Genomic DNA, 25160 nt, shown 5'->3' on the forward strand with positions numbered 1-25160 from the left:
AGAACAAACATGATTAAGTGTGTATATCTGAAATTAATAACTAAAATCCATTTTGAAGTACCTGCTATAAAATTCTGTAACTTTTAGGTTTATAACATGTGTGGATTTTGATCCTTGATAAAATGATTATGATTATATTTATTTGTATGCTGTTTTTCCTTTCTTAAAAGAGATCCATAGGACCCAGGCAGAAGTTAATTAAATATTTATGTCTGGTGGTTATATGAAAAAGAAAAATAATAATAGGAATTTGTAATTCATTTTGCAAACTGTAGGCTTCCAGGAATTCAATTGAAGAGTTGGGATTTTTGTTCAGCCTATGACTTCACCAATGAGGAAATGGCGCAACTGCCATGGTGTGCAAGAATCCAAGAAACAGCCCCGTCGTTAAGCTAAAAATAGCCATTTATAAAAACCAGGTTTTAAATACAGTCCTTTATCCTCCCTCCCGCATAATTCCTCAGTTCATTAATGCAGCTGTCCCTTCATTCACACACAGAGAGCCCCTTTTTATACCACAGTCCCTCGCTCCTTCCCCGCCCCCTCCTTCCCTGCCCCAAAACTAAGACAAGACAAGCGCTAGAGGATCTATTTACAAGTCACAAAACATAGGAGAAAACGGAGTCCAGAAGTTGGAGGAAGAGGGCAGCAGAAGTGAGTGGAGGTATACATTTGTATGTGTGTACTGCAGGGTGAGAGAAAGAAGGATTTCATTTTGCCTCCCATCCCAAATTATTTTCTATTTTAGGAAGTGTTGCTACTGCTTCTGCTTTTCATGCAGTATTCCCAGGGCTTTTTGCACACGTTTGGGATGGATAAAAGGATGAAGCAACCTCCTCCAAAGATCAGGACGGCACCAGCAGCCACTGCGCAAGCCACAGACCACGAATATTCATACTCCAGGGGAATGGACTCGTCGGAGGTGATTAGCCACCGGACGGACTGTCGGAAGATCTCCAGGGATACCAACACCATCAAGCCTGGAGGGAGAGAGAAGGACAGCAAAGAGGATGATGGGAATGACACTCGAGAGTGATGCCCCTTTGCCCATAATCCAGTCTGGAGTTTGAGCTGTGGACTAAGGGGACTTCTACACTGACAGTGTAATCCAGCTTGGAACCAGTTTCACTGTGAGGCACCCACACAGGCATCACTGGAACTGGTTTGTGGTTGAAATGGTGGCCACAGGATCCACTTTATGTGTATTGGAACTGAACCTAGTTACTGTAGACAGCCACCAGAAAATATTTTTTTTAATCTGCTAAGATATGCTATGCGTATCAGCAGACATGGCCTGGCCGCAGAGGCTGGACTATCCCCTACTGTATTTTGGTGCTTTTAAATGCGCTGCAGCACTATTGATGTCCTTACAAGTGCAGCACATTTTTCAATCATGGTTTCAAGGAGTGCATGGGATATACTGTGGTCTGCTGTAGCGCATTTTCAAGCTTGTTCTGGACTTTTGGGGAACTTTTTTGAAGCATTGTTATTACTCTTTATGTAAGCCATTGTATGCATTGCAGGTGTGCATTATGTGCTCACTGTGGCATCGAGTCCTCTCCAATTTGCATCATTAGTAATAATCATCATCATCATCATCTTTATTTATACTCCACCTTATCTCCCCAGAGGGACTCAGGGTGGATTCCAACCATAAAAGGCAAAGGGTTGTTGTAGGTTATTTCGGGCTATATGGCCATGCTTCTAGAACATGGCCATATAGCCCGAAAAAACCTACAACAACCCAGTGATTCTGGCCATGAAAGCCTTCGACAATACATAAAAGACAAACATTCAATGTCCAAACACAACAATACACTCATAATAATGAAAATTGACAACCCAACATATAAAAGCTAATGATGCCTTAACAACTAAAATTAAATAAAAAACGCAAACTGTTATAGTCAGTGTAGAGGGGCTCTTAGACAGCAAATGAGGAGTAAGGTAAACTTTCTGGACTGGACTGCTTTAGAATTCAATGGCCTGCATGGAAGCAACTTAGGTAGCTCAATAGTCATGGGAATATTTGCAGATTTTGACAGCTTTTCTTAGTAATGTTTTAAGGAACTCTGTTGTTAGAAGAATACTTGCTATGCTAAAGTAAGTGAAGGATTGAGTTGGAGGGCTTAATCCTAATTGGTTGATAAGGTTGTCTACATCTACACTGACCCCTTGATCCACCATAGAAGGAAGTGGTTTCAGGGTGTGGATGATTAAATTGGAAGTTCTGGAACTTGTTTCAGGCATGTATGGTGCTTATACACACTGCAGAGCTGGCCTGAAACCAATTCCAGGATCCACATTAGCCACAGCTTCATAGCCATGGAGGCGCATCATCTCTTTATTGGTTATAGTTTATACTAAAATGTGCTGATACCCATTAAGGACTTTATTTCGGAGTATACTCCAACTTTGGAAATCTTGGTTTAAAACTGGGTTGTTGTGAGTTTTCCAGGCTGTATGGCTGTGTTCCAGAAGCATTCTCTCCTGACATTTCGCCAGCATCTATGGCAGGCATCCTCAGAGGTTGTGATGTCTGTTGGAAACTAAGAAAATGAGGTTTATATATCTGTGGAATGTCCAGGGTGGGAGAAAGATATATTTCTTCAGGAAAGAATGCTTCTGGAACATGGCTATGCAGCCAGGAAAACTCAAACAACCCAGTGATTCAGGCCATGAAAGCCTTTGACAATACATTGGTTTAAAGCCCTTAAAGCAGGGTTCTTCAAACCTTTTAAACAGAGGGCCAGGTCACAGTCCTTCAAATTGTTGGAGGGCCAGATTATAATGTAAAAAAAAATGAATGAATTCCTATGCACATTGCACATATCTTATTTGTAGTGGGGAAAAACACTTCAAAACAATATAATAATTAAAATGAAGAACAATTTAAACAATATTAAATACTTATTAGTATTTCAATGGGAAGTGAGGACCTGATTTTGGCTGATGAGATAGGATTGTTGTGGTTGTTGTGTGCTTTCAAGTAGTTTCACAACTGATTTTGGCTGATGAGATAGGATTGTTGTGGTTGTTGTGTGCTTTCAAGTAGTTTCACACTTAGGTTGACCCTGAGTGAGGGCCAGGTAAATGACCTTGGAGGGCCGTATCTGGCCCCCTGGCCTTAGTTTGAGGACCCCTGCCTTAAAGCATGCTGGAGCACTGGTTACACCCGGTGTTGTGTCATATAAACACCACAATGCCTTCAAACTGCATTCAATAGTCAATATAGATGTCTGTCCCCTCCTGCAGAAGGAATAGGATATCTTTCAGGGCTCTTTTACCTGATATAATGAAGAAGCAGGATGCTGGCTTCAGGAGGAATTCGATGCCTTTGCTGAGTGCCATTGTGATGCAGAGAGAACCCATGGCCATCAAGGTGATGCTGAGGAGGGATATAACGGCCGCCGTGATGTTCAGTTCTATGCAGCATCACCAGGAAGGGGAGAAAAAAAAACCCTAGTCATTTCTTGCCATCTAATACACAAAGATGAGAACAAGGGCAAGACTTACAATGACTCCCTACAGCCTTCCCTTTTATGTGACACAGCATGCAATCCTCAGCCATCTAGTAAGTTACAGAGACTAAAGACTCCTGTACAAAATCAGAAACAAGCATAACAACCGAGACTGGAGGGTAAGCAAGACCTGACACCATCAGAGAAAGGAATTGTGTTTAATGTCAATAGATCAGAACTATAGCAAGATAAGATTCACTTGTTGGAGTGACTACAGAAGGCTTTGAGATTATTGGTCACTATAAAAGCGTGAGGAAAAAAGTTCATCATAGAACCATACAGTTGGAAGAGACCTCGTGGGCCATCCAGTCCAACCCTCTGCCAAGAAGCAGGAAAATTGCACTCAAAACACCCCCGACAGATAGCCATCCAGCCTCTGTTTAAAAGCCTCCAAAGAAGGAGCCTCCACCACACTCCGAGGCAGAGAGTTCCACTGCTAAACAGCTCTCACAGTCAGGGAGTTCTTCCTAATGTTCAGATGGAATCTCTTTTCCTGTAGTTTGATGCCATTGTTCCACATCCTAGTCTCCAGGACAGCAGAAAACAAGCTTGCTCCCTCCTCCCTGTGACTTCTCCTCACATATTTATACATGACCATCATGTCTCCTCCTCTTAGCCTTCTCTTCTGCAGGTTAAACGTGCCCAGCTCTTTAAGCCACTCCTTACAGGGCTTGTTCTCCAGACCCTTTATCATTTTAGTCACCCTCCTCTGGACACATTCCAGCTTGTCAACATCTCCCTTAAATTGTGGTGCCCAGAACTGGACAGAGAATTCCAAGTGTGGTCTAACTAAAAACAAAACAAAACAAAACAAAAAACAAAATAAATAAATAAATAAATAAAATAGGAGGAAGACACCACTTTAACTGCCATGGCTCAAGTCTTTGCAGCTGTGGGAGTTGTGGTTTAGTGAGGCACCAGCACTTTTTCACAGATAAGACTAAAGATCATACCTGCACCTCCCAAACTGCAGTGCCAAACTGCATTAATACTACAGTGTAGATCTGGCCTGGGCCAACGTCATCCCTCTGGGTGTTTTGGACTTCAACTCACACAATTCCTAACAGGCTCAGGCCCTTTCCTTTCCCCCCTCAGCCACTTTGAAGTCCAAAACACTCTGAGGGCTGAAGTTTGCCCATGCCTGGTGTAGATGAATCCTGAGCCTTGTGGCGTTGTACTCAGTCTCTTCATTTTTTAATGTTTTGCAGCTCCCGACAGAATGCTTCATTGCTTCAGTTCTGCTTTATACTTGGAAACGGTGTCTTAAGGCTCTTTTAGCTGCCTATGGACACCTACAGATACCCAACAACTCTATGCAAAAACTCCCTGTGAAGAAAGCAATGTTTCCACTCCTGGAGCTTTCGAGGAATGGTGGTTTTACATATCTGGCACATTAAATATGAATGTGTGTATTTTTAAAGAACCAGTTGTGGAGCAGAAGCCATTTCTTGAGCCGTACGTCTGTGTATGTATTTGTGTATTTATACCCAAACCAGATTTTCAGACCAACTACAGTAGGACCTCCAATTTGGCAGGGCCTGGGCCCAAGACTCCTGCAAAAGTGGGGAAACCACATAATTTAAAAACCTACTATTTTTTAACCTGATTGAACACTGATCTAGAAATCTCTAAAGTTCTCAAGCACAAATCTATTGTCAATGGGAAAAGTCATGCTAAGGGACCTAGAACTGGCATGGGCAAACTTCAGCCCTCCAGGTGTTTTGGACTTTAACTCCCACAATTCGAATTGTGGGAGTTGTAGTCCAAAACACCTGGAGGGCTGAAGTTTGCCCATGCCTGACCTAGAGATTCCTACAGTGAACATATTAATCAAATCTGCAAAAGTTAAACCTGCAAACGTGGAATTCCAACTGTATTTAAAATTAAACCAAAACAGGATCCTGGCTTGTTCAGATAGCCATAGTTTTCAGGTGTGGACATAATGCATACCATTAATGACTTAGAGTGCATTTGCACTATCTGATTAAAGCAGTTTGATACCACTCTTAAGTGCTGTTGCTCAATGCTATAGAACCATGGAAGTTGTAATTTTACAAAAACCTACTATTTTTTAACCTGAGTGAATACCTATCTAGGCTTCTCTGCCTCACCAAACTACAACTTTGGTTGTATTGAAATATACAAGTATTGAAACTTGTATTGAAACATGGCTGTTAAAGTGGTGCCAAACTGCATTAATTCTGCAGTTTAGGGGCCGCAGTGGTGCAGTGGGTCAAATCCTTGTGCTGCTGAACTCCTGATTTGAAGGTTGGCAGTTCGAATCTGCAGGCTGGGGTGAGCTCCTGCTGTTAGCCCAAGCTCCTGCCAACCTAGCAGTTCGAAAACATGCAAATGTGAGTAGATCAATAGGTACCGCTTTGGTGGGAAAAGAATCTGGAGGCGGTGCTCATCTCTGGCTCTGGGGGTTGGTGCTCCATTTATTAGCCAAAGAGCTGGCGTTGTCTGTAGACACCTCTTGGTCGTGTGGCCAGCATGACTACATGGAGCGCCATTACCTTCCCGTCAAGGCAGTATCTATTAATCTACTCACATTTACATGTTTTCGAACTGCTAGGTTGGCAGAAGTTGGGGTTAACAGCAGGAGCTCACACTGTTCTCTGAATTCGAACCGGCGACCTTTCGGACAGCAAGTTCAGCAGTTCAGCGGTTTAAGTCACTGCGTCATTGGGGACTCTCCTGCCATATAATCCAGTTGAAAGCAGATAATCTGAATTTTATATAGTAGTGTAGAAGGGGCCTATGATTAATTGGAGACATCACAATGTAATGGTTTGAGAGTTGGATTAGGATTCCAGAAGATGGGACTTCAAATCCCTTGTGCAGCCATGGGACTCTACTATTTGACCTTGAAAGAGGCACACTCTCTCAGCCTAGAGAATGCAGAGGCTTAAGCAGCTGAGGGGGGAAAGGAAGGGGCCCGAGGCTGTTAGGAATTGTGGGAGTTAAAGTCCAAAACACCTGGAGGACCAAAGTTTGCTCATGCCTGGGTTATATATTACTATCATAGTCTCACCTTTTTTAGTAGATCTCTGGAAGATGTGAGCATTCTCCCCAGTGGTGAAGAATTTGAAATACGAACAATTTGCTTCTGAAAAGAATAAAAAAGGAGAACAAGTATTAAAACAAAGAGCGAGAGTGAATGTAGAAGGAAGCAAAACTATGATTGGAGGAAAGAGTTAATACAAAACAGTATGAAAACTCATTGATGTCAGGAATGCTTTTGGTGCTGTTAAAATAATTAGGGAAAATATTTGCCTCAACTACATCACACACATTTATTTACAGAACAGAAAATAAAAATGCTATGGGCGCATCAAGAATATAGGATTGAAAACCACTTTAATTCTGGCCCTAAGGAGTTCCAGGAACGGTAGTTCTGTAAGGAGAGGCTAAAGATAATTTTTCTCCGCACCATCTGAGGTTCCCAAGATTATTTCAGGAAGGCTTTGAAGATTAAACCCAATGTTCTTTTGGCAAGAACAATAGGGGGAAATTGTCAGCTGTGGAGTTTGATGCTCGGAAGGATCAATTAAGTTGTAGAAGTTTATATAAAATGTTTTAGAGCTGAGCAAGTAAGAGATCATATCATTTATAGCCATGGGGAGGGACGTGGAAGTAATTATGGCTTTTGTTTTTATTTTTTTATATCTATATGGTTTTTTTAAAGGATTGTATTATATTTTTTCTTTGATGTTTTCGAAATAACTGTAGCTTTAAGGAAAATATATTGCTATGCTTTCTCCCCCCCCCCCCCCCCTTTTAATATATTTTTATTGCAAAATATATGAGGAATGGAGAAGGATACAAGAGTGGAAGAACCACAAACAAAGTTTAAAACTTGGCATTATACTAAATTTCCTTTGACCAGAAGCTGGCCACTTTGAGAGCCTCTGGTGTCGCTGTAAGAAGATCCTCCACTGTGCATGTGACAGGGCTCAGACCACATTGGAGTTAAGTGGTCTGTGTTTTTCTCTTCTTCGCACTTGCATGTCGCATGTTTATAGCCCATTTCTTAAGGTTGGCTCTGCATCTCATGGTGCCAGAGCACAGTCTGTTCAGTGCCATCCAAGTCATCCAGTCTTCTTTGCGCCCAGGGGGGAGTTTCTCGTCTAGTATCAGCCAAGAATTGAGGTTCCAGGTTTTAGGCTGCCACTTGTGGACTCTCACTTGCTGAGGTGTTCCTGCAAGTATCTCTGTAGATCTTAGAAAACTATTTCTTAATTTAAGGTATTGGTGTGCTGGCTGATATCCGAACAAGGGATAGGCCAGAAATGTCAATGCCTTGGTCCTTTCATTACAGGCTGCTACTTCCTGACGGATATCATGTGGTGCAATACTGGCTAAACAGTCTAATTTCTCTAGCGTTGTAGGGCGTAGACATCCTGTGATAATGTGGCATGTCTCATTAAAGGCCACATCCACTGTGGTGAGATGTATTCCACACTGGGCATGCGTATTCAGCAGCAGAGCAGCAAAGTGCAAGGGCAGATGTCTTCACTGTGCCTGGTTGTGAATTCCAGGTTGTTCCAGTCAGCTTTTGTATATTGCTTCTAGCACCTACATTTTTCTTGATATTCAAGCAGTACTTTTTGTAGGTCAGAAGATAAAGAACAGGGGCATTTTTAACATCTTGCATCTTCTTCCATTGTTATAAAAATACTGAGTTTTCATGGCAAGGTTTGTTAAGAAGGGGTTTGCCCTTGCCTTCCTATGAGACTGAGAGAGTGTGATTTGTTCAAGGTCACCCAGTGGGTTTTCCATACCCGAGCAAGGACTTGAACCCTGGTCTCTAGAGTCACAGTTCAGTGCTCAGAAAACTACACATGCTGGCTCTGAGTTTTACCTTTCTTTCCTTATGTACCTCTTTTTTAATTGGGTACCTTTCTTTCCAAATCTATAATCAAATATATAATAATAATGACAATGATGTATAATGAGAAAACTAGATTTTTGAAATTAGAATGGCCAGGGTTTACTACACCACACCTGCTCTACTAATGCAAAGACGTGGAAGAAGAGGAAAAGCAAGAGGAGGAGGAGGAGGAAGAAGAGAAGGAGGAAGAAGATTCCCAGTTAACTGATACCCACAGGGATTGATAGATGCGAAATAAATGTAGTTTCTGGTTTCTTGAGAGTTACTATTAAAAATAGATATAACAAATAATATACCCCACACTTTACCATAATCTCTGTATTGACTTGTTGGCAAATGGAAATCTCCAGATATGAAAATGCACAAACACATACACACATACACACACACACATATATATTCAGTGGAGTTTCAGAAGTGTTCCTTTTAATTGCCAAAAAATATCTACTCTCCTTTAAAATATGTTTGCCTTTAAATCATGCTCTCAAGAGACAAAAATAAGCAGATTTCTTTAAAAGTAACATTGTTGGTTTACTCACAAACTTAATGTATACAGCATAGAGGTACTTTGCATATGAATCCAGTTACAAGTAGATTTGAAATAGTTCCTCTGTGTAGGTAATACAGGGCATCTTCCTTAGAATCAATACTCCAAAGTGTCTCTCCGTCTAATAGAGTCCCTGACTTCTTAAAGTATTGTATTTCTATTGACTTCTAAAAGCATACTATTTCTAATGGTGTCTGAAAGCATATTGTTTATACTGACTTCAAAACTGTACTGTTTCTACATTGAAAGTCTAATGGCTTCTGCTTCAACCAGCATCTGAAAGCATACTGTTTCTAAAATGGAGTCTCTATCTAGTCTCTAAGCATATTGTTTCAGCTGGCTTCAGAAAGAAAACTTCTCTACCGGCTTCACAAAGCAAGACTGTTTCTAAAATGGAGTCTGAGTCCTGAACATGCCCAGTTCTGATCACATGGTCTGCAACCCCCACCCACAACAAAGAGGTAAAGTAAAATTGCAAACCAATGCACATATATATAATACAGTAAGCAATTATATACCTAACAAATAACTAATGGAGGCTTGAAAAGGTTGCTATTTCCAACATGACTTGATTTTTGTTTTGAAATACAGTCGTGAAGAGCAGGTTAGGACAAATAACGACAAACTTAATGTCATGTAACAGAGTTTTACTGCATTATAAAAACAGCATGGTAAATGCAGTGTGCAATTTTATTTAAATGTTCGTTACTGTGAAGTGTTAATTTTTAATGATGTCATTGATGTTTAATTCTATTTTAATGTTTATTGTATATTTTTGGATTTTAAATAACAACAACAACAACAACAATTTATTTATATTCCACTCTATTTCCCTGAGGGGACTCAGAGCAGATTACAACATACACAGATAGGCAAACATTCAATGCCTTTAATATAGTGAAGCAATGACACACAAATACACAGAACAAAGGTAAAGGCTTCCCCTTTCATCCCCGGCTTCTGGAGGCAGTGCTCACCCTGGCCATGGGGAGGTGCTCTTTTTCCATTTCCAAGTCAAGAAGCCTGTTGTCCATAGATACTTCTGGTTGTGTTGCTGGCATGGGTGCCTTTATTATCTTCCTGCCAAAGCAGTACCTATTGACCTACTTGCATTTGCATGTTTTTGAACTGCTAGGTTGGCCAGGAGCAAGGGCTAAGAGCTCATTCCGACCTGCGGATTTGAACTGCCAACCTTCAGGTCAGCAGATTCAGCAGCACAAAGATTTAACCCATTGCACCAACCACAGCCCCTAATTGTATTAAAATGCTTTTAATGTAATCATATTTTAATTTTAATTTAGGTTATTTATTTAAAGTATTATTTTTTCAAAACTTTTTACCGGCTGCTTGAGGTTTGGTTAACCAAGAGGCTACTGTAATAATAATCATTATTTTATACCCTGCTTTGACCTCAGGAACGAGGACCCAAAACACAATGTAGACTTGTATAACGTATAATACTTTTTAAAAAGCTTTTATTTGGCTTGTTAAAAAGGAACCACTTTGGCTCACGGTACTGGTATTGCTGCAAGATGGATTTTAAATTTGTCTCCATGACGCCCGCATTATTTGCCAGTTTGTTGACAAAACCCGAAAGGGACGAGGCAAAGGTGCTACGCTTAGGCCTCCTCTCTCCCCAAATATGCACCAGTTCAAGTTACATAAATCTTTCTTTTTGGGGGGAAAGGCAGTTTTTCAAACTTGGCAATCAAAGCAGTGTTGGGGAGAAAACGATTCCCTGCATTTGGGGCCTCGGGGCTTATCCTTTCCAAGTCCTTACCTTGCCCATCGGAGTGGATTTAATTGTGTCCCCGGAGAGAGAAGCGTTAGCAATTACAGCTGGACCAATTCCAGGTCGCCCCAGGCTGTATGTGCGTATGTGTGTGCAAGAGAAACAGTCCTACGAAATTGCTCAAACAGGCCATAATTTAACATTACCGGCTCCCTAGTCCTCCCATTAACAGCCTCCGTTGAGAATATTTCAGCCCGTAGCATCTGATGTATAGAATAAGGTGGAATAAGGAGGGGAAAGGTGACATGTTGATGGTTTGACAAAAACACCACATTGGGGTTTCGAAACCCAACAAATTGTCCACAAAAAATGTGACTAGTGTGACAGGACGGGAAGCTAGGAATCTAATATGTTTCATAATTGACTCGAAGGATTTTCTCAGCAACTTCTGGTGCCATCTCAGACTTCCAGGACTAAACTTCTGACTGCACATTACAAAAGGCACTGGAGTCTTGTTAGGCATGACATGGCTGTGTTTATGTTCGAAAATTTACTTTTTGGACTATGAAACAAGTGGTAAACGAGCAAGAAAAGAAGACTAATTTCATAAATATATCAGCCCAACCCCAAAACAAAATAAAACAACATTTTTTTTCCCTTTGTGTCTTGGTTTTTAGGCTTGTTCCTGACTCATTGTGAGGTTCTTTGTGGCACTGACTCAGAAAATTGCATTGAATGGATTATAGCAGCTCAAGTTTCTTAGATAGGGTTATTGTGGTTTTCTGGGGCCAGTCAGTTGGCAACTGGTATAGGGCACATGTTCTGTAACTCAAAAACTAGAACTGGTAGGGGGAATCTGGTGCCATTTTTACAATAATCAGGTCAAGTATACCCAGAAGCAGGTCTAATGTTTGAAGGCCGGGCTTTTGCACAGTAGGTTAAACCACCAGCTGCAATAAATCTTGTCAATTGTCAGTCAAAAGGCTGACAGTTCAAAGGCCGGGTCAGAGTGAGCTCCTGTCCTTTAGCCCAGCTTCTGCCTACATAGTGGTTCGAAAGCAAAATGTGAGTAGATAAATAGGTACTGCTTAAAAGCAGGGAGGTATTTTAAGGCACCCATAAGAAAATACCAGTAAAATGCCAGCAATTCGATCAAGGAGGAAGTTTACAAACAAAGCTCTTCAGCAGGGAAAGTGGAGTGACAGCACCCCCTGGTGGCCAGAACCAAGCACAAACTTCCAAGATACTAAAGATGGGAAAAGCCTATCTCTATCTATGTACAGTTGTCTCTCTTGTCTGTGTATATATGGCATTGAATGTTTGCCGCATATGTATGTTCTGTGATCTGCCCTGAGTCCCCCTTGGGGTGAGAAGAGTGGAATATAAATACTGTAAATAAATAAATAAATAAATAAAATGTGTATTGGCCAATGCTTTGAATATCTCAATTTTCCACAAATTCAGGTACATAAACACTCAGCTGACAATTCCTATTTGACTCCAAAATTTAATATGCATTCTAAATATTAAAAAGGGAGTTATATCATGCTGCAAAGAAGCAATGCCTTTTCCATATATCCTTTACAAAGATGAACAATATTGCATAGATATATATACTCCTACTTCTCTCTTCATCCTTAGCTTAGTTCACATCGCAAAAGTAGTTTTCACTCCATTAACTCAACAGTAGGGAGAAAACAGTGGGGAAATTTGATCTTCCCAGTAGACTCAAGCAAAAGCAAACTGCATCAGCCTCACCTGGCTTGAGCATGATTTCTCATTAATACTGCCAGAATTTAAAACACAGTTAAAGATTTATCTCTTCTGGAAGACCTACACAGTCAATTGTAACCTATGAATTTGAATTTAATAGTAATATAAAGTATATTTATATTCCATTCTATCTCCCTGAGGGGACTCAGAGCCTATTACAGAACACATATACGGAAAACATTCATTGCTGTTATGCAATTAGCAAAGACAGACAATACAGAAACAGAGGTAAAGACTTTCCCATCTTTTTCTATCTCTGGCATCTGAAGGCTTTGCTCGACTCCGGCCACGGGGAGGTACTGTCGCTCCATCTTCCATGCTGAGGAGCTTTGTCATCTGATGTCCTCTTGATCAATTCGCCAGCATGTCCTTATTGGTGCTTTTTATTATCTCCCTGCTTAAATCTGTACCTATTTATCTACCCATACTGCTGTTTTCGATCCGCTAGTTGAGCAGAAGCTGGGGCTGACGGCGGGGGCTCACCCGGACCCGGACTTGAACTGCCAACCTTTCAATTGGCAAGATTTTCTGCAGCTTAGCAATTTAACCTGCTTTGCTAAGCCCAGCCAAATTATTTTTAATATGTCTTAATCTTTGGTCTGCCTTTTAATACATGAGTTGTCTTTTAATACATATTTTGCAATAGTCTTATTGAATATTTATATATTTTAACTGTATCATAGCCTGCCCTTGAATTTTGGAGAGAGAAAGGCAACAAATAACAATAACAAAAATAATATAATGATACAATAACAATTTTGATTAATAATAATAATAATAACAACAACAGCAATAATAATGTCATCATCATCATCATCGACCACTATCTGATGTTGTTTGGCCACATGTTTCCATCTGTGAGATGTTGGCGGGCACAGACTTATTGTGATCCATGCTTTGTAGATCATTTCACTAAGACCGCTTCGTACTACTCTTGTGCAGACTTCCCAGCACCGCTTCCAATAGATGTGTCTAAAGAACGGAGTGGTTGGTTAGTTACTTGAAATTGGGCAGAGCTCAGCAAGGGTGGCGGCTCTAGTTACAGGGAGATAAGCCAAAAGTATTAGCCAAGTAATTGGCTCCAATCCCTTTTTCCGGGACTGCGCTCTATGCCGCTGCTCACCGGCCCAAGCTGCTGCCGATTGAGTTACAACACAGTCACTCAACATTGTCAGGCTAAGAAAAACACCCAGGACACAACCGTGGGAGAAGCTGAGTGTAGGGCTTTGCCTATTGGACTGTTACGTCATTCCAAAGTCCATTGCCTTCCCAGTGAAGCCAAGGTGGCAGCTAAGTTCATTAGAGAACTCACACTTTCTGGAGAAATTACTTTTTTAAATTGGGACTGCTAGAATCTCTCAATCTGCACATCTACTGGCTGTGGGAGATTTTGTGAGTTGTAGTCCAAACAGTAACATTCCAGCTCCATCTACACTGACTATAGAATCCGGGTTTCTGAATGCAGATTACAATATGCAACACATTTTTTGTTCCTGGGTTATAGATGTCATTTCCTTATTGGTTCTATCATAAAAACATGGGAAAAGTTTATTAAACTCCAAAAACTTTGTTTTTGAGGGACATCCTGCAGCACATTTTGCTATAATTTTTTCAATGAATATCTCATAGATTCTCAACCAATTCTACATAGTTTGTGGCAGCACAAAAATGAACTTTCCAGAGTATAGCAACTATTTTCAAAGAAGATACCGCACAACTCAACAGGAAATAGCACTTTCAAACAAGGAACAGATTTTTTTTCCCCACATTTTGTTACATAACTATGTGCTTTACACCGGAGAGAGTAAAGTATCGCTTTTCCAACCTTTGTTTATCTAACACTCTATATTATCAAACGCAGTCTGCCTCCTGCCCGGATCCACAACTGTTTAAATACGTTTCTATGTTTTGGTGCTAAATTTGTAAATACAGTAATTACTACATAATGTTACTGTGTATTGAACTGCTATTTCTGTTGACTTGTTGTAAAACATGATGTTTTGGTACTTAATTTGTAAAATCATAATACAATTTGATGTTTAATAGTCTTTTCCTTAATCCCTCCTTATTATCCAACATTTTCACTTAACTGCCAGCCTGTTTATGTTGCATAAGCGAGACTCTGCTGTAATTATGAATACTCTGAATGCATCTACACCAGGCATGTGCAAACTTCACGTGTTTTGGACTTCAACTCCTAACAGCCTCATGCCCTTTCCTTTTACCCCTCAGCTGCTTAGCCGAAAAGGAAAGGCCCTGAGGCTGTTAGGAATTGTGGGAGCTGAAGTCCAAAATGCCTGGAGGGCCCAAGTTTGGCCATCCCTGGGATACTCCATAATGTCCCTGGTAGCTCAATCCTTAATCTCCTAACTTTGGGACTTCTGTGGGTTTCCACATAAGAATCAGTAAGCTGTTAGGAATTGTGGGAGTTGAAGTCCAAAACACCCAGCGCCAATGTTTGCCCATGCCTGATCTAAACTTTATAATGCTCTTTGACATCATTGCTATGGCTCAATGCTGGGGAGTCATGGGATCTGGAGTTTGGTGAGGCACCACCAGCAGTCTTTGGCAGAAAAGGAGAAAGGCCTTATAACACCACAGCTCCCTTGATTCCATAACATTGATATCAAAACCAGTGGTTTAGCACAGCTGGTAAATCATCAGCAATTATAAGATCTATCAACCAAAAGGTTGCAAGTTCGAGCCCCGGGTTGGCATGAGCTGCCAACTGTCAGCCTAGCTCATTGTTTACCTAAGCAATTCGAAAACAGCTTTAGTTGCAATTAGAGAAATTAGTTACCTCTAAAAGCGGGGGAGGTGTTTTACGACGCCATAAAGAAAAAGATCAGAAAATGCTAGGTGACCAAAAAGAAGGAAGAAGTCCTGTCGGCTCTTTGTCATAGAGGATAGAGCAACAGCACCCCCTGGACTTGAGCCTAACCTTCCATGGCACCAAAAACAGCTGGACACTGTTTCGAAACAAACCACCTCCTTCTGTTGTCTGTCTGTCTGTCTGTCTGTGTATTGTCTATACAAAGCGGCATTGAATGTTGCCGTGTATGTATATTGTGATCTGCCCTGAGTCCCCTTTGGGGTGAGAAGGGCGGAATATAAATAAAGTATCATTGTTGTTGTTGTTGTTGTTGTTGTTAAATCTCCAGTGTAGATGCACCCTTAAACAGCAGAGGCTATTTGGGAAGAGGAGGTGCCCTTCCCTTTAGGTTCAAGTGAAAGCAAACTGCTGCAGCCTCTCCTTTCTCCTGGGTTTTTCCTTCCTCATTCATAACCTTTGCCATCTTGGCTATACTCTGATTATGCTTGGCCACACTTCTCATCTATGAAAGGTTGGGGCATATTGTTTTTATTTAATGCATTATTCAATTGTATTTACACTATAAGGGGCATTTAACTACTAAGTTTATGTTGGATTGGCACTTAAATTTAAATGCCTGCACTAAAAGCTTTACTAGGAAGAAGCAGAAAAATGCCATTCATGATTTTATTCTCCCTTCCTTGCTTCCTGTTTTGAGCTTGGGAGAAAAGGCAACAATTGCATGGATTTTTTAAATCTCCACTTTATATTAACTCTGAGAAAACTCCTTATTTGCCTCTCCCATTTCTTGGCTTTATAATCTCACCTTCTTGCCCTACTTTCTTTAGCTTACTGATTCCTATGTGGAAACCCACAGAAGTCCTGGAGTTAAGAGGTTAAGAACTGAGTTTCCAGTGACATTATGTGGTATCTCATTCTTTCTCCAGTTAATTCAGAGGCCTAAAAGTGCATCTACACTGTAGAATGAATGCAGTTTGACACCACTTTAACTGCCATGGCTCAATGAAATGGAGTAGGAGCCTTTGGTGGCGCAATGGGTTAAACCCTTGTGTTAGCAGGACTGCTGACCGAAAGATTAACAGTTCAAATTTGGGCAGGCCTGCTGATTGAAAGGTCAACAGTTCAAATCCAGTGAACATGGTGAGCTCCTGTTTGTCAGCTCCAGCTTCTTATGCAGTGACATGAGAGAAGCCTCCCACAGGATGGTAAAACATCTTTGCATCCCCTGGGCACCGTCCTTGTAGGTGGTCAGTTCTTTCACACCAGAAGACACTTGCAGTTTCTCAAGTCAGCTCAATGGTTCAAATCTGAGCAGGACTGCTGACAGAAAGGTCGATGGTTTGAATATGAATTTAAGGAGCGGGATGAGCTCCTGTCTGTCGGTACTGTTACGGCTGTACCAGGAGCTCCAACTTCTTTTCCTTTCTATTGAGTGTTTGCATGTATTCTAAAGTTCCATGCATTTTGCAATCACAGGGCCAATGACTCATCAATTATCATTATGTTCTTCAGTTCTGCCTTTTTTTCTGGGTTAAGGAGGGGAAAAGGGGACCTCTAGTTCAGTTCACACAGAGAAGCCTTTCGTACAGGACGTGAATCAGTTCCACCTGTAGAAAGCTTTGTCTTTTACACCTTTGATGGGGGGATCCAGTCCCACAGCTCTACAGATAACTACAGCATAGCCTTTGTTGGGGAATTTAGCTCCACAACTCTACAGCCAGCCTTCGCTAGGAATTGAAAGCCTTCTTTCCTCTTGGAAATCTACTAAAGGACTCTGTTTGGTACGGACCACTTGCGGCAGCCATAATGCAATTTGGACCGGGTGTAGGGGTCCACACCAGCAGAGCTTAAGTCAGATTGCCCAGGGAGGGGTCAAGGATTTCCTTTGGAGGAGGAAGAAACAGTTTATGAAGGAAGTTGCCTGCCCCTTGTGGACAAGATTTAAGCAAGCCACCAGTTGATTCAAAGCCTTGAAGTACTTGTTTGATTTATTGAAGATTTAAGCAACAAAAAAAAACTTTGTTGAACTTTCTAAGTCTTTAAAATAACTTTGTGTGGGGAAATTCGAAAGGCCTCTCAGCCGAGGCACTCCCAGCGTCCCGTTGGGCATTCAGAAAACATGTCCTGTCTACAGACTCTTACACAGGCCCAGCGCATGACAGCACACTGTCAGCTCCAGCTTCTCATGCGGGGACATGAGAAAAGCCTCCCACAGGATGGTAAAAGATCCAGGCATCTCCTGAGCAACATCCTTGTAGATGGCCAATTCTCTCAACAGAAGCGACTTGCAGTTTCTCAAGTCGCTCCTGACACAAAAAAATTGCAATGGAATCCTGGGAGTTGAAGTTTTATAAGTCTTTAGCTTTCTCAGCCAAAGAGTGCTAGTGTCTCATTGAGCTACAGCTCTCATGATTCCATAGCTTTGGGCCATGGCAATTAAAGGGGTGTCAAACTACATTCATTCTACTGTGTAGATGCAGTTTGGCCCTGAAATCTCAGGGAATAGGAAGCTGCTGCCTTGGCACCTCTACTTCCATCCCTCTAATTATCTACTTTTCTGAACTTGAACAAGATAACCCATAAATTATCCACACACAAAAAACACAACTGCATCTGTCAAATGCATAATTTATGTACAGCTAGATTTGTCTGATACATGAAGATGTAGAACGGGTGCTATACATCTTAGTTAAAAGGAATCAGGTCAAAAGAAATTAAAACAACAGAAGAAACAGGGTTTTTAAAGAAATGGGTCAAGCAATGAATCTGAGCAAAACTTCAGAAAACCCCAAACCCCAAGATGAAACAGAATATTGAGTTCAGTCCAAAAGTTCACTGAGAATAAAATGTGAATCCCAAAGCCCCGTTCCTTTCATTGCTTTTGCAGAAATCCTTTCTGCAGCGAGTGATAAAAGGTTCCACTTGCTGTTCAATCCCATTTTCCCATGGGAAGGTTTCGGCTTAGTTTTCTCTTTAGGTTAATAAAGTGTTTCTTTTTCCTTACAGATTTTCCATTGAAACTTTCTCAGCTTCATCTTAAATCTCACATATTTTGAAAAGTAGAGAGGATTTGTAGCTATGAAGAGGGGGCTTGCTTCTCAGTAAGAATTCTGCCTATCCCTATTGCTATTTTCTTGTAGTTCCCAAAATTTCTAGCATTACTATGCTTCATGCTCCTTGGTCATGTTCTCTGCCCCTTCCTTTTGGGTGCCTCAACCGTATTTCTATTGGGTGCATCTACAGTGTAGAATAAATGCAGTTTGAAACCACCTTAACTGCCATGGCCCAATACTCTGGAGTAGAGTTGTGTGTGGAATTAGTTTCTCCAGTTTGATCTGCTCTTTCGTTCCTTTCGTTCCCTTTGGGAGCACATAACGGGAAGCCCCCTCCTGGTATGGAAATGGTTCGACACGAAAGCAAGCGGGAGCCGATAACCGGCTGCCCCTCTGCCATCGTGACCACGTGGCGCTCCTAGCTTGACTGAGCTCTAGGTCACCGGCTCTTTCTTCCCTGGGCCTTCTTGAAATGCCTCTTGGAAAGCTGTGTGGCTGCTAATGCGGTTGAGAGAAAGCAGGCACACCTGCCTCTCCTCTAAACAGCTTTAAGAAGCTGTAAACCCAGTCTCCTCCTCTACAAACAAAAGAAGAAGAACGGGATAAGAAAGGCATGGGCAAACACCCTCCAGGTGTTTTGGACTTTCCACAATTCCTATGTGGAATATAACTCTTAGTGAAAGAGGCATGGACGTGACATCTTTCCCCCAGGGGATTGCTTCTTGCCCTCCTTTAGGAAAACTGGAACTCCCAAGGACCAAAACACTGTAGATAACTCAAAATAGGTTTTATTGTTCACAAAGAGTTATCCCTTTAAGGCAATAAGCTGGAAGTTTCAAAAGGGTAAAGGAAAATATACATTACAGTCTCTGGTTGTCCTGGGTCCAAGGAGTTTTGCAGATGAGAAGCTTTTCCAGGTCCCTCTTTCTCAATGGCTGTGAATATCAGAATAATCACAACCCCAATTTCAATGGCCTATATTTTGAAGGCACAAAGCCTTCCTCTGGTGCCAAAGAACTGGTTTGAAGGCGCTTGAGACTTCTCAACGTCATCCAGGTTGATCTGAACATGAAGCATAAGTCTCAAGGGTAAGAACCTCAGAATTGGTGCTGAGAGGTAACTTAATCAAGGGCTTCAGAGCAAAGTCTCTCTCTCACATCCATGTGATAGAAAGTTTGATGGTGGAATGGAAAAGGAAACACTGTCATGCTCTCTAGGAAGAGGTGGGGTCAAACAATTGAGCAGGAGGAGCAATTCAACTGGTGCAAACAACATTGATTGACAGCCATAAATAACCAATCAATCCAACTATACATTTACAGGGTAAAAAGGCAAAATCGGGCATGATACAACAGTTTAAACCTTTGCACTTTAAAGTTCTACACACAGGTGGTGCCACTCGCGCCGTCACATCCTAACAGCCTCGGGCTCCTTCCTACACAAATGCACAAACCTACTATGGAGCCCTTGGATTTGTCATTTGGTGAGGCACCAGGTATCTTTGGCTGAGAAGGTTATAGATGTTATAAAACTACTATTTCTCTAATGCAGTGGTTCTCAACCTTCCTGTTGCCATGACCTTTTAGTACAGTTCCTCGTGTTGTGGTGACCCCCCCAGCCATAAAATTATTTGCGTTGCTACTTCATAACTGTAATTTTGCTCCTGTTATGAATCGTAATGTACATATTGGATATGCAGGATGCATTTTCATTCACTGGATCAAATTTGGTACAAATACCAGATACGCCCAAATTTGAATACTAGTGGAGTTTGGGGAATACAGACCTCGACATTTGGGAGTTGTAGTTGCTGGGATTTATAGTTCACATACAATCAAAGAGCATTCTTAACCCTTCCCACACAGAACCTCCATGACCAACAGAAACCTCTGAGGATGCTTGCCATAGATGCAGGCGAAACGTCAGGAGAAAAATTGCCTCCAGAACATGGCCATATAGCCCGAAAAAACCTACAACAACCCACAGAAAATACTGTGTTTTCTGATGGTCTTTGGAGACCCCTCTGACACCTCCTTGCAATCCTCCCAGATGTTCCGACCCCCAGGTTGAGAAACGTTGCTCTAATGCCATAGTGTTGAGCCATGGCAGTTAAAATGGTGCTGAACTGCATTAATTCTAGTATGTAGATGCACTTGAAAGTGTAAAGTTCTTGCTACAAATTTGGAGTCAGAAGGAAAATCTCACTGGAGGAAGAATTCTAATTTGCAGGAGACATTTTGCACCATTACATCCCATAGTTATATCCCTTGGAGGGCCGTTCCCCTTTGGGAGCCTAAGCTATTGCATGCCAATTGTATAGGAAATACAGTTTACCCTCTGTATCCACATATTCTGCATCCACAGATTCGCAGATTTTTGTTTAAAGCCAAAAAAGCAAACCTTAATTTTGCCATTTTCTATAAAGGACACTATTTTGCTATTCCATTATATATAATGGGACTTTAGCATCCTATGGGCAGTGGTCATCCTGGAACCAAACCTCAATGGGTTCTGTACCAAACTCCAGTGGGTACTGCATGGACAAAACCAGGACTGGGTGAACTAGATCCGAAAGTGGGTCAACTCTACCCCACTCTATGAACTACTTCTCTCTCTGTTCTGTTGCCTTCTTCTATCACTCTCTTCTTGCTATTCCTCTTTCTTCCTACTCATCCGTTCCTTCCTTCCTGCTCAGCAAGCTGCCAGGCAAAGAATAGAGGTCAATGCAGTACTGATCTCTTAAAGAGGTGTTTCAAAATGAAATATAGTTTGGCAAGAAGGAAAAAAGGTACTTTTACATTTTCAAGTTTTGGCTCGAAGAATCAATAGTCTGATTCATTAGAGAAGAATTTCAGGGTTTTTTTTCCTGCTTGAGAGCTAGGGAGCATATGCTGAGAGAGGAATACCTCCTCACGCATCTTCTAAGGAAGGTAGAAGAGATGCGCAAATTACCCTTTGCCTCACACTTCAATATCCTAAGCTTGGAGAAAACACAAATCAATTAACAAAAAACAAACAAAAAATTCTCACTACTATTTCATTCTGAACCCCACCAACAATAGAAGTGGGCCAAACTTCCCACACAGAACCATGACCAACAGAAAATACTGTGTTTTCTGATGGTCTTTGCCAATCCCTCTGACACCCCCTCGCGGCCCCCCATGGGTCCCGACCCCCAGGTTGAGAAATGCTGCACTAAGGCCTTTGGGAGGCAGACTTTCAAGGGCACATAATACTTATTTCCAGACATTGTTGATATTGGAAAGATCTAGTAATGGATCGCTCTGATCTAGAAAGAGAGATGTCAAGGCTGATTTGTGTCTGGAAATGTTTATCTATGTGTCTTTATCCTGGGAGTTATTCTGCCTATTGATTTTGTTGCTGTCCTAGGTGGGCCAGGACATCATGTTGTAAACTGGAAACAGTATACTCCCTGGATCATCTGTTACTATTTCTCTAGTTTTGCTTTTTGGCAGCTGCTGTATTGTTCTGCAAGGCTTTTTCAGAATGCAAAGTGGAAATGCACCAGGGAGGAAAGCCTATGGTTGAGGCCAAGAGGGGCATCCGAAAAACGAATCCCTTTTATCTGCTGTGTTTTTGCGGGCTGGCATCTTGTTTCAGTTTGATGGACAGCCTTGACCGCTGGGCTCAGCCATTACCCCCTGTTGTCAAAACCTGACGCCTCATGTCTAAACTGGAATGTGTTCAGATTAGACCTGTCACCTTTTCATTTGCACAGGCTTTTCGTAACATGGGGAAACCTTCCCTGGGCCCCTTCTTTTGAGCATTTTTGTCCCAGGCTCTGAACAGCTTGTTCAGTGTTGGGCAATACTGGATTTGTAGCAGGAGGGTGGTAGTTACCTCGCATGTGTGAATGGCATGATTATTAGGAAATCTGTATGTCATTTCAGGCCATTATCAGGGTGTGGACATACCTGCATTCTTAGATGCACTGTATTTAGGGTTGCCGGTTCAGGGTCATCCCAGGCTCCAAACCTGGGATTTAGAGATGGACTCCTGTCATGTCATTAAGAGTTATGCATTAAGTATCAACCACAGTTGCTCACAGCTTGAAATTCAAACACAGAGAAAGAAAGGAGATGCCTCATAACTTATCTTCATGATATAATTAATGCAGTTTGTGTTGGAAATAGCAACTTTCTACAAGCCTCCTATCCTAGTCAGGCCCGTAGCCAGGATTTCGTTTCTGGGGGGGGGGGGGGGGGCTGAGTCTGAGTGAAAGAGGGTCTAGCCTAGCAAACCTTTTGTATCATTACCCCAATACCCCCATGCATATGGGATATATTGAGTAGGGTGATCAGATCATGATATGAATAAACATAACAGTTTAAATAATGCACCAGTAAGGCCTTTTCGCGAACCACCATCAGAATTTCGAAGGGGGGGGGGGGGACTGAAGCCTCCCCTCCCCAGCTACATGCCTGATCCTAGTTATTTGTTATGTATATAATTCAGATCGCTTACTATATTATATATGTATGTGTTGGTATGCAGTTTTCCCTTGACTCTATGTTGTTTAAGGTTGTGGGAGGGACTGCAGGCCATGTGATAGGATCTGGGACTATTTATACTGAGACTTCATTTTAAAAGTCAGTATGTGTATTTAGTATTGTGTTGGTTATGCATTAGACATGAGACTGCATCAGACTGTTTGTAGTGATTGATTGCATGAGACAGAGAAGAGATTGCAACAGAATGCCTTTAGAAAAAGTACTGTTTAAACTTTCAACTCATAAGCAATTTATCTATATGCTGAATACATGGTTTGTAAATACATCAACTATGTTACTTTTAATGAAGACAACTTACTTTGTCTCTTGAAAGCATGATTTAAAACCAAATATATTTTATGGGAGAGTAGATTTATTTTGGGCAACTGAAACAACACTTCTGAAGATCTGTTATATATTTTGTGCATTGGCATAAATCTTTGTTCCTAACAGTTCAAAACGATAGCCAGGTATATCAGTCTAACAACTGAGAAACCTAATTTGCCTTGCACGAATACTAGTGGATATATGCCACTAAAGAAGTCAGACTTGGCCACGGTGGTCCACACTCTAGTTACATCCTGTATAGACTACTGCAATGAGCTCTAGGTGGGGTTTCCTTTGAAGGTTGTTCGGAAGCTTCAAGAGGTCCAATGGTAGGCAGCCAGGCTGCTCACCGGAGAGAGAGGACATCCCTCCTGTTATGTCAGCTCCACTGTCTGCCCATCTGCTACTGAGCACAATTCGAAGTGCAAGCTTTAGCCTAAATGGTTCTGTCCCAGTTTATCTGTCCGAACATATCTCCCTCTATGAACCATCTTAGAGATTAAGATCATCTGAGGAGGCCCTGCTCTCAGTCTCACCTCCTTTGCAGGTGTGGTTGGTGGGCGTGAAAGACAGGGCCTTTTCAGTGGTGGCTCCTCAGCTATGGAAATCCCTCCCCAGCGAAATCAGCTCCCTCCCTCCAGACCTTCAGGAAGCAAGTAAAAACATGGCTCTGGGACCAAGCTTTCGGGCAGTAGTGCTGTGCAATAAGTAAAGTAGAATTATGTGCAATAATGACCGAAACTGCCTTTGACAGCACTTTAACTGACTTAGTTCAATGCGATGGACGCCTGGGAGTTGTAGTTTTATAAGATCTTTAGTCTTCTCTAGTGGAGCCCCCGGTGGCGCAGTGGGTTAAAGCGCTGAGTTGCTGAGCTTGTTGACCGAAAGGTCATAGGTTCGAATCCGTGGAGCAGCGTGAGCTTCCGCTGTCAGCCCCAGCTTCTGCCAACCTAGCAGTTGGAAAACGTGCAAATGTGAGTAGATCAATAGGTACAGCTCCAGTGGGAAGTTAATGGCACACCACGCAGTCATGCCGGCCACATGACCTTGGAGGTGTCTACGGACAATGCTGGCTCTTCGGCTTAGAAATGGAGATGAGCATCACACCCCAGAGTCGGACATGACTGGACTTAAGGTCAGGGGAAAACCTAACCAAGAGTGCTGGTGCCTCACAAAACTATAAATCCCAAGACTATATAACATTGACTATGACAGCTAAATTGATGTCAAACTGCATTAATTCTACAGCGTAGATGCACCCTTAATGATCAGACTCAATTCCATTAAGAGCTGTTCTTTTGACACGATCATTTCATCTAATAGTGTTTTAAAAAGTAGTTCTGCAAACTGGGAAATGGAGCAGATTTTTTGTTGCTGTTATTCTGTTTTTGGTATGAGAAAGAGAAAGCCTTCCATAATGACACAGGTTTGATAGCAATTGGTTCTGATGTCTTAGTGCAACTCACGATTCCTAGCGAGGCAAGAAGGATGCACCTTGTTTCAAAGCATACTATGTTCAATCTGTTGGCATTAGTCTTAAGAGGTTGGAGTTATCAGTAGCTGGCAAACTTGAATGAGGTTATTGGGTCCAAAGCCAAGAATGCTTCTCTGCTCATGCAGTTCACACATGGTCATAATTCCTCCTTGGCAAATGACCCAACATTTCATGTTGCCCACTGACCAGATGGAAAGGTGTGGCAGTTGTTAACAGTAGACTAGTATCTATGATCCAATAGGTAACACTTTTTTATGGCATAGAAATACATCTTATCACCTTCTAAATCCAGCACATCAAAGGCTCCGTTCTGTGGCCAGTTCAAAAGATGACACTCCTTATAAAACTATAAAGTTGGTAGGAAATGTCACTCTCCGATACTTGATCTGCAGTGAAGATAATGAAAGGGGTGACTTTGCTCCACAAACTGATGGAATGGAAATCTAAACCCTCTCCCACTCAATGGCATTTCAT

At 41.7% G+C, this 25160-nt stretch overlaps 1 protein-coding gene across 2 annotated transcripts in view; it reads right to left on the reverse strand.

Annotated features, from left to right (window-relative positions):
• Positions 1-387: 387 nt before the first annotated feature.
• The window catches only part of CACNG6 (calcium voltage-gated channel auxiliary subunit gamma 6), a 42018-nt gene continuing 17245 nt past the window's right edge, over positions 388-25160 (reverse strand). For both annotated transcript variants that reach the window (XM_060783068.2, XM_060783066.2), the window contains 3 exons: positions 6556-6630; positions 3288-3425; positions 388-980 (listed from right to left, as the gene is read on the reverse strand). In XM_060783068.2, the coding sequence (XP_060639051.1) occupies positions 745-980; positions 3288-3425; positions 6556-6630 (449 nt within the window). In that variant the 3' untranslated portion in view covers positions 388-744. The remainder of the gene's footprint in view (positions 981-3287; positions 3426-6555; positions 6631-25160) is intronic.

Source organism: Anolis sagrei, chromosome 6 (genome assembly GCF_037176765.1).
Source record: "Anolis sagrei isolate rAnoSag1 chromosome 6, rAnoSag1.mat, whole genome shotgun sequence".
Lineage (NCBI taxonomy): Eukaryota > Metazoa > Chordata > Lepidosauria > Squamata > Dactyloidae > Anolis > Anolis sagrei.